We start from the raw sequence: 10358 nt of genomic DNA, 5'->3' as shown, positions 1-10358 counted from the left end.
CCTTTGGTCTGACCCAGTACGGCCGTTCTTATGTTTTTATGTTCTAACCTCAGGGCTCAGAGTCGGAAGTCTCACTGGACCACCTTGATTTTCACGCAAACCTGCTCTTGGGTAGCCAGGCTGGCAGCTATCCTGCCCTAGACGGCCACTTTCCCGTGCCTAGTGCGGAGGTCGTGGACATTGGAGGCTTCCCCCCAAACCTCGATGAGTTCCACGATTTCTGCACTAGACCAGGCGGGCGCCCGCCTCTTGCGGCCCCGGGCAGGCTCCTGGGAACCGCCAGCCTGGTCCCAGGAAGAGGCAGAGGGCTGGATGGCAGCGGGTGGCTGGCTCGTGCCGTGCCAGGTGCAGGGTCTGCTGGCTGAATGCTGGCAGGCTTGCACCTGGCATGGGCCCCGGGGCCAGGAGGGGGGCAGACAAGTTTCCCTGGTGGTGCCCAGAGTGGCCACCAGGGCAAGCTGGGGAGGGCTAGCCTCCCACTAGTTCGAATTAAGAGGCTACACAGCCCTTAATTCGAACTACTTAATTCCAACTAGGCGTTAGTCCTCGTAGAATGAGGTTTACCTAGTTCGAATTAAGCGCACCGCTAGTTCAAATTAAGTTTGAACTAGCGATTTGTATGTGTACCACCTATCAAAGTTAATTCGAACTAACGTCTGTTAATTCGAATTAACTATTACAGCTGAAGATAAGCTGCATTACTAACCCCCATTGCTCCCTGCTTTACCCTGCTTCAATGGGTACAGACCCCACTTTCAAGAGTTCCCTTTCCCTGGGCTTAGGCTGTGTCTTGCCCGTTGGTTGGTTTAGCTTGTTTTTGTCTCAGAGCTCCTTCCTCCTCCAACTCCTTCCTTCTCCTGGGTTAGCTGGGCCCACTGGGGAGGAAGTCAGAGCTGGCTGTAGGACACATTCTTCTGTGGGTGGTGGCTGGCTCAGCTCGATGGGAGGGGGGTGCATTCCCCTCTCCCTTGCGAGTGGGGGTTGAACTGATGTACTTCCCATTCCTGGGTGGGTAGCTGGCTATGTTCTTTTCCCTTCGGGTGGGTGGCTGGTTGTACAGGGGCATGTTCTCCTGTGGCTGGGTGAGAGGGCACATTCCCCTTTCACCTGTGAGTGGATGGCAAGGGGAACATGCTCCTCTATCCCCCGGAGATGACTGGGTGGTGAGGGGGCATGCTCCCTCTGTGTGTGTGTGAGAATGGCTGGGGCAGGTTCCTCTTTCCCATGTATGTGGGTGGTTGTAGGGGGGAGGGATGTGGAGACAGGTTCCTCTCTCTCCTGAGTGGGGCTGGCTGCATTCTTCTCTGGGGGGCAAGGTGCCCTGTAGCTGGTGGGGATGTTCCTTGGTAGCTGGCTGGTTGTGGAGGACATGCTCCTCTCTCCTCAACCGCTGGGTGGGTGGCTACATCCCTTACTGAGAACACACTGCCCTGGGGATGGGGGGCTTGTTACTCTCTCCATAGCGGATGGCTGTTGTGAGGGGGTGGCTGGGGGTTGTGTGTGTGTGTGTGGGGGGCAGGTTCCTTCTCGTGGGTGGCTGGTTGCAGGGCGTGTTCCCCTGGGTGCGGGGCTGGCTACATCCCCCATGGGGCACACTGCCCTGGAGCTAGGGGGCACGTTCCTTTCTCTTCAGTGGATGGGCGGCTGTGAGGGGTTGTGTGTGTGTGGGGGGGGGCAAGGTTCCTTCCCGTGGGTGGCTGGTTGTGGGGCACGTTCTGCTGAGGGGGGGGGCTGGCTACATCCCCCGCGGGGGCGCACTGCCCTGGGGCTGGGGGTGCGTTGCTGTCTCCCCAGCGGGTGGGGGGCATGTTCCCGGGGGGGGGGGTGGCTACATCCCCCGCAGGGGCGCACTGCTCTGGGGCTGGGGGTGCGTTGCTGTCTCCCCAGCGGGTGGGGGGCTTGTTCCCGGGGGGGGGGCGGCTACATCCCCCGCGGGGGCGCACTGCTCTGGGGCTGGGGGTGCGTTGCTTTCTCCCCAGCGGGTGGGGGGCTTGTTCCCGGGGGGGGGGGTGGCTACATCCCCCGCGGGGGTGCACTGCTCTGGGGCTGGGGGTGCGTTGCTGTCTCCCCAGCGGGTGGGGGGCTTGTTCCCGGGGGGGGGGTGGCTACATCCCCGCCGGGGCGCACTGCCCTGGGGCTGGGGGTGCGTTGCTGTCTCCCCAGCGGGTGGGGGGCTTGTTCCCAGGGGGGGGGCGACTACATCCCCCGCGGGGGCGCTGCCCTGGGGCTGAGGGGGGATCCCCCCCAGGAGGCGCCCGGCTACGTTCCCCTCCCGCTGCGGGCGGCTGGCTGGCTGGGGCCCCGCCGCCCTGCGGGTGGCTGGCGGGGGGCGCATTCCCGTCGCCGCTCCCCTCCCCGGCGGAGCCCAAGGCCGGGCCGCCCGGATTGGCCGGGCCGGGCCGCGAGCTCCGCCCGCTGTCGCCGTGCGCTGGGTGGGAGGGAGGCAGCCGGGCTGCGCTGCTAGTCTGGAGCGGAGCCTGGCAGCGGCTGGAGCAGCCGGAGCCCGCTGGACCGAGTCAGCCCCGAGCCGTCTCCTCCTCCCTTCGCGCGCCGGCCAGGGGGGCCCCGATCCATGACCATGGGCGACAAGAAGAGCCCGACCAGGTGAAGCCCGCGCAGGCGGCCGGGGGTCCGGCCGGGGGAGGCCCCGGCGCAGCGGAGCGCGGCTCCTAAGATGGAGGGAGGGTGGCCGGGGCGGGGGAGGAGTGCGGGGCCTCCCCCAGCGGGCAGCTCCCCTCGGGCCCGGGGGCGGGGGGCGCCGAGGCCCTGGCGCGGGGAGGGGGGGGGGGTTGGCGGCGAGGGGCTCCCAAGATGGAGGGAGCGGGGGAGACGTGTGCGCGGGGGGGCTGTTTGTGCCACTCCAGCCAGGTAGAGAAACTCCGGGCTGGCGGCGGGTGCGGGGGGCGGCTCGCCCGCCGCCTAAGATGGAGGGAGCGTGCGAGGGCAAGAGGCGGAGGGAGCAGGGCTTGTCTCCTTGCTGCTGGTGCCAGGGCTAAGCTGGTGTGAGCAGCTATGGCGGCTCCTCTCCCTCACACACTCCCCTCCGCTCCTCACTTCTCCCAGACAAAGGGAGGTTTAACAAGGTGGAGGAGACAGACAGACACGGGGGTGGGCTGTGTGGGGGGGGGGGGGAACGCGCCTCCCCGCCTTTCAAGTCTCCCCACCCCTCCAAAAAAGGAGGGTGAGGGGGGGAGACGGGCGCCTCTTGTCTCTTCCCCTCCCCTGCCCGAGTCTCTCCCTCCCAGGTTCACTGGGTAACCGCTGTTGTTTGTGTGGAAATCGATTGTCTGGGTTTAAAGATTGAGGGGAAACGCGTCCCCTTCCCTCCCCTGTTTCTTTCCTTCCCGGGTGTGTGTGGGGTGGTGGTTAGGTAATGCAGGGTGTGTGGGAGGGGGAGTTGGGTGAAGCAGGGTGTGTGGAAGGGGGAGGCTAGGATAAGGCAAAGTGTGGGATTACTGCTTTATACTAGTGGCCCCCTGCCCCCCAATGGCAGCTATCTTTAGGCAAGGGGGAGACACGGAGTCTGGCGAGGCAAGTTGAGAATTACAGAAAGCACTGGATTTCACCGCTTGATAATATGGTTTCTAATGTGTGTGTTTTCTTTTTCTCCTCCTCTCTTCCTCCTCCTTTTTTTCCTCCTCCCCATACACACATACGCACACGCTCGCTCTCTCTCCTCAAGGCCAAAAAGGCAAGCAAAACCTGCAGCAGACGAAGGCTTTTGGGATTGTAGTGTCTGCACCTTTAGGAACAGTGCTGAAGCCTTCAAATGCAGCATCTGCGATGTCAGGAAAGGCACCTCCACAAGGTATGCATGTACATTAAAATGTGTAGCTATTGCTTTCTGGTTTTTTTTTTTCTGTCTTGTTGATTTTACCATGCTACCTTGAAGTGAGTTCAGGTTGTTTTTCCCTTCTAAAGGAAATAATCTTCCCTGTTGTCCTTTTAATACTGTATGTTTTTTTTAAATTCTGTTTCAAGGTTTACGTATACCTTGGATACAACTATTTGTAGACATTGTAATGACCTGATTTTTTTTCTCTGTTCCATTTGATGATGTAAAAAGGCTTTTTTTTAACCTTTTAATCCTGGGCGGACATTTCTCTGCCATTCTGGGAAACAATTTTTGTTCTGTTTGAAATATTGTTATGCATTTTAGGGGATAAGGGAAGTGAAGAGAAATAGCTGAAATTAAAGATGCCAAAGAAAACTTTTTTTTTTGTTTCCTCTTGTCTTGTTGATCTGTAAAAGCCTATTGTCATGTGAAGTTAGTTAATTTTCTCAGAATTGAATGTAGAAATAATGTGGATTTCTGAAATCTTTAACTGTTGGTTCCTTCTGTGTGATAGAAGTTTTTACAAGAAGGTGAGACTACCATACACTAGTTAAATAAACAGAATACGCTCCCTCCCCCACTTTGGGTTTAGAAAGTTACACTTGACAGTATGAATTAGGACTAGACTGTGAACATGGAACTGTGGTTTTTTTTTTGTTTGCAAATCACTTTTCAAATGCCTTTAACACTTTAATTTTTTCATATTTTGGAAAAGTGTACAAGAACATTCCTAAATTTGAGTTTATATTTTTTGTCTCATTAAAGGAAATACTCTTATTTTTTCAAAGATTAAGGCAATGTTATAAGTAAAGCTCTTTCCATGCTGAGACATTTTTGTGAGCAGACTGTTTCTCGAAAACTTCTGGTGCCTTGAATTCATTGACAGAGGTGGCTAAATATATATATATTCAATAGTTTACGTTTGTACAGTCCTTTGAACAGCATAGAGTGCCTTAAGTTCTAAGATTTTTTTAATTTAGACCTTGCTTTTGGGCCCTTGAGTCTGTGGATGTGATATGACCAATACAGCTATATGTAGTACTGTAGTACTCCACTAGATATCTAGCAAATTTTAACTATATTGTATGTTGATTAAAGTGTGACCAGCAATGGTAACCCATGGGTGACAAGAGAGTGGGGGTCAGAGTGAGAGCATCCCAGTTCAGCAACTAAAATCTAGGGTGCACTTACCATCTGGGGACGCTCGTGACCCCTGCCCCTCAGTGCCACTTATGCCTGTGTGTATGCTTTACAATAGGGTATTCTGAAAAATAATGACCATAACTGTCTTATCTGAAATTGGCATATCATTGTTTTAGAGATGATAGCATGAAGACTATAGAGCCGCGTGCATGTGTACCTAAATCTTTAAGTCTTGTTCTGTTAGACTGGTAGGTCCTGCAATTTAACCTGCACAAGTTGACCTCTGAGTCTGTGTGAAATGCTATTGGCTTTTGTGTGGCATCTTCATGGATCCATCTTCAGGATTAAGACCTGACTTGGATATCATGAGTAGTCTTTAAAATCAGTGAGTGTAATCATGGTTATAAACTTCAGTGCAGAAATAAGTTCTTGCAGAATGGGGGCCTAGTGAGACTATTAAATAGACTTTAAGTCTGGGTGATGCATGGACTTAATTGGAGTATTTTATGCAATCTTTTCAATTTAAGCATGGTATTGATGTTCTTTATGAGAAATGAAAATTCATTAAAACATTTTTGAAAATGATACATTTGAAAATATTTGTTCAATAAGAACAATTAAGTTACTGTTTTGGTTAAGAATGAAAAAAATGTTTTGTAAAAGGCTGCTTTAGGTTAAGAAATGCTGCATGTTTTGGAAATGTGATCATTGGGTCCAGAACATCATACATTTTCCCATTCGCACTTTTTGTGGACAGCTTACTTTAATTTAGAATATATTAAGTTTGTGTGATGCTGCTTGATTTATGTTGTAGAATTTGAAGTATGTCTGGTACAGGGTACTCCAAAAATTCATAAACTTTTGCTTTAGTGTCACTTATGAATAAACAACTGAAAGTAGTAGTTACTGTCTGTTGTGAGTGCACTTTTTTGTTTGTGTGCGTATATAGAAGACCTCAGAGGTCAGAGTTCTTTATTGTGGTTTGGCTTTGAGTTTTACTGTATGTGACGTATAAGTCGATAGCTGGGAAACTCTTCAGAGTTTTTTTCATAAGTGACTAAGGAAATGTAGTGGTTTATGACTGATGATTTATTACTCAGGATATTTCTGTCTGATGATGAAATCTGTTTGAGTGATTTTATATAAATTCTATCCAGATAAAACTGTGGTTAACCTGAGAGATATCGGATCAGCAACTTAAGTTATAATTTGACAAATTGATGACATTTAGCTATACTTAAAGCTAGTGAGTTTCATTAAAGTTTGAAGTCTACTTCTTATATTTAAAAGAAATTTGGACACAATTGTAATATTTTTCAAAGACATGAAGAGAAGCTTCATCTTCAACTCTGCAGCTAAAATGTGCCCAGTTTCAGTAGTTACTTGGACCCACAATGAGCTGTTTTTTTTAACCCCACAGTAAAATCAGTGATTTCCTGCAGAATTTATTTTGGCAGATTAATGTTTTGTGATTTGTGCACTAGTTTGGACTTCAGGGTGTATGTTTTTACAGACTTGCTATAATCCTTGTCTGCTGTGTGGGAGGGATTACTGGCTTCAGTGAGAAGTTTCACTTACTCTCTGATTTAATGTCCCTTCCCTAGGAGCCTAAAAAGGGAATATTACATACAAATACAGTGACTTCTAAATTTGCTAGTGAACAGAGTTTTTCAGTGAGCCTCCTATAACTGTTGGTTACAAAGTAATATTTTTAAATGTGTGGGGCCAGATTCAGCCCTGGAGAATTCATAAATGTTTTGAGTTGGTTTAAACACATAACATTACTGTAAATTCTAGGGTTGTCATACCATGCAGCCTTTTAGCTTCATGCGTTATCTTTGCACTTTTTAGCTTCTTTGATTTCCCTCTACTTCAGTAAATGTATTTAGTATTGAGTGTTCTGGGTTTTCTAAGGAATTTTCCAATAAACAATAAGAAACAAAGGTGCAAATTATATAAAACCCATCATTCATTTCAGTGAAGTGAAAACGTCAAAATTGACTGGAGATTGAACAATAGTACATCACACCAAGTAGACTGAGGCTATGTGTACACTGGGGTTTTTGTACTGGTAGAGCCACATTAATATGAACTGCTAGTGTAGATGTGGTAAGCATGTGTAAATAGTGACTTACGGTAACATGGTTTATCTTTATTTCAAACTAAGGAACGCTGCACTAGGCCAAGCTCATGTCTTGCATCTACTAACGGGTTTGTGCTGATATAACTACATAGTAGCTAAAAACAGATTAGGGTTTTAATTAAGACGTCTGCTACAGGCCAGATTTGCTTCACGCACTCTATCCTTCCAGTATCTAGTACTACTTCAAAATATAGAAGGAATATTTACTGTGGACATCTTAGGGCCATGTTTTGCCCTCATTGATATTAATGTGTATTGTTTATTTGAGGACAGAGTTTAGTCCATTGTTTCCAATTAGTTTTCTTAAAGGCACAGGCCGTCCTTGCTATCAGTCCTAGATATGTTCTGAAAAACTTGAATTTAAAAGTGAAACAACTTAAAATGGGGAATTCCTAAATCAGGATCTTTCCTATCAAATTACATAGGCTAAAAAGAGCTTGGAGTTGAGTTTTCTTGTACATGTGAAAAATCTGACAACAGCAATTTTCCATTGTATTTTTGAGAGTAATTGACTTTTGAATGAAAGAGCAACAAAGTTGTTCTGTAAATACCTTGACAGAGGGTGTGTGTGTTTACTAATAGGCATTTCTGTAATTCTCTTCTCTAGAACTTGTAGACACAAGGTATGCATTTGGAGATCGGATTGAATATCATTGTTGTACTTGGGGTAATATCTGTCTGATGTTATAATCCAGACTTAATCTTGTCTCTCATTTCAGTGTAGTATATTCGTGAGACAGAGATTTACAATGCTTCCCCTATCTCCTTATTTGGAAATAGCTGGTTATGGATCATATCATATATATGCATTTGATACAAAATTATTTATCTGTAGTTTGGGACAAAAATCTAAATTACTTTCCTTCTGTCCCCATCCTCACCCTTAGGCTGATTTTTTCCCCCCCTTTAAAATGTATGTGGCTTCCAAGCCATTTTTGTAGGACACAGCTCTCCAGCCTATTTCATTTAAAAATGTTTTTCTCATTCTCTGTCCAGGACAAACACATGTATCTCTTTTTGCCTCTTTAGTTGCTAGGTAGCCAAGTTTGGAGAATGAGGGGTTGAACTCTAATTGTTATCCCATTCTTCTGTTTTAACTGCTGAACCATCCATTCCTGAAGATTTTTGTTTCACTTTATAGTCATAATGTACTTAGAAGGAAGCTGTATTCATTTAGCTGTAAGTTAAGCATCTTTTTACATGCTTTAAAATTCATTTGATTTTTCAACATTTGCATATTTCTGTACTCTTGGCATGCTACAGCTGTACCCTGTAAAATGAGGATGACGCATATCTTCTTTGGAAGGCAAGATGTATGGATAAACTAGAATTTTTAAAAAGGAAGTGAAATCACTCTCATTTCCTGTATAGTTTTTAATGCTTTGCTATAGAATGAGATGATAATTGTAATGACTTTGGGTTTTTTTTTTAAATTTGTAATGTGGTCTCCTGTACTTTGGAAGTGGAGCGCAAACGGCTCTTTCCACATTGATCGCTAATCAGCAGTTGGATAGTAATGAAGTTTAGTCACTACCACCAGTATGGTCTGGATTTGAACTTAAAGGTGAAATGCTCCATATCTCACATGCTAATTTTTGGAAGGCCTCTGTGTATAGTTATTTAGTTGAGAAGTAACAAGACAATAGAATTGTATTTAGATACTAGTTTTACACCCATCTCTGTGGTTTCTGTCTATACAGGGTTTTTGTGTAAAGTTCTACAAGAAATGGGATGTTCTCTAGATTACTTCATTCCCCCTCTAATGCATTATTTCTTAGCACATAATAAAAGTAATTGGATGTTGTCTAACTGAATTGCAAATAAAGACTTTATTTTACTGGAATTGGTAAACCTGGTTTGGGGAGCTAAAAATAGGAAGAATCTTCCACGATTCTGGCATTGTAAATCAGAAAATACTGGGTGTTCACAAACATGGTTTGAACTTCTTTTTTTCCCCGCAAGAGCTAAAAATCCAGCATGTGTGAGAAATTGCTCTGAACAGGAAGAGTGTCTTGGGCACTGACTTACAAATCAGCATATCAGAACACACCCCACATCTCCTTCCTGCTTCTTTTTAGCTTCCAGCCTTGGGCATATGAAAAGCTATAGGTGATTAATACAATAGGTGCTGTCTGATTGCCAGAGAAATGTTTTCTATCTCTATTCTCCAGTCTTCCCCTTTCTGAACACCTTATTCATACAAAATAAATAGAGATTTTTGGGAGTACCTCCACAATGGGAAAAATATTACCTGATATGGTAAATCCTATTTTAGAACACAGTCTGTAGTTTTCATGTTTTAGCATGATGAGAGGAAAAGCTTAAGGTATAAAATGCCTAACCTTACTCCTAGTCCGGCACTCTCTGGTCCCACAATATCTGAGGTCTGCCATGATTTTAGTTAGCTGGATGTCCACTTACCATGGGTATGGCCAAGTTCCCCACGGTCCCATAAAATTTGTTTACAGCCACCTGCTCTGGCTCTCAGTGATCTGTATTTATAATTTAGCTCCAATTTACCCCTAAATCCCTTCTAAGAGCCCAGTAAGCAGTGCAAGTGTTGGTAATGCAGCTAGATAATTTGCCAGACCATAGGAGGTCAATATTATCTCGTTCAGCACTGGTCAGGTCCTGAGGTGCTGGACAAGAGAGGTTCAACCTATTGTGAAAACAAGAACTTAGTGGATCTGATGGATGAGCCTCTGCCTCTGGTATAGAGCCTTCTACTCCAAATCCATATATACACATTATGGATGCCCTCCCTACCCCTCCATCTTGATTTGTGTCTCCCATCTCTTCATCTTGGTTTGTCTCTCAAGCCCAAGTACTGAAACCAAACCATGTAAAAAAAATCCCTCCCTCCTTTCCTCCCTTCCTTCTTGTAAACAGGCTCTTTATCAGCTGGACACCAGCTCCCTCTGTGTGTCAATAAAGTCTTGTGCTGGAACTATATGTAGGCAGAGGAATGCAAAGTCCCTTTCCCTGCATGCTTTCTTTAAATTGAGTTGATTGTTTCACTTTCCTATGGGTTGGTCAAAGAACTGGAAAGCTGAGCAGATTTGAGAGTGGCTTCTACATAGTGTGCCCTGAAAGGTGTCCTATGAGTCATTTAAATTAGTGGAATCCAACCTCGCGTGGACCTGAAATAGGCAGCAAGTGTACACTATACCAAGTAGTTATGAAAATGCCAGTTCTTATCACCTCTTTAGAGTATTTCTTTGCAGAATTAACTTGGGC

The 10358-nt window shown here is 46.4% G+C and overlaps 1 protein-coding gene across 1 annotated transcript in view; it reads left to right on the top strand.

Moving 5' to 3' along the window:
* The first annotated feature begins 2334 nt into the window (after positions 1–2334).
* The window catches only part of RYBP (RING1 and YY1 binding protein), a 79459-nt gene continuing 71435 nt past the window's right edge, over positions 2335–10358 (top strand). Inside the window, exons 1-2 of the mRNA XM_075938645.1 lie at positions 2335–2604; positions 3683–3808. Coding sequence (XP_075794760.1) covers positions 2573–2604; positions 3683–3808 — 158 coding nt within the window. The 5' untranslated portion in view covers positions 2335–2572. The remainder of the gene's footprint in view (positions 2605–3682; positions 3809–10358) is intronic.

The sequence above is a fragment of the Pelodiscus sinensis genome, chromosome 11 (genome assembly GCF_049634645.1).
Source record: "Pelodiscus sinensis isolate JC-2024 chromosome 11, ASM4963464v1, whole genome shotgun sequence".
Classification (NCBI taxonomy): domain Eukaryota; kingdom Metazoa; phylum Chordata; order Testudines; family Trionychidae; genus Pelodiscus; species Pelodiscus sinensis.
This window is presented reverse-complemented; position numbering and strand designations above follow the sequence as displayed.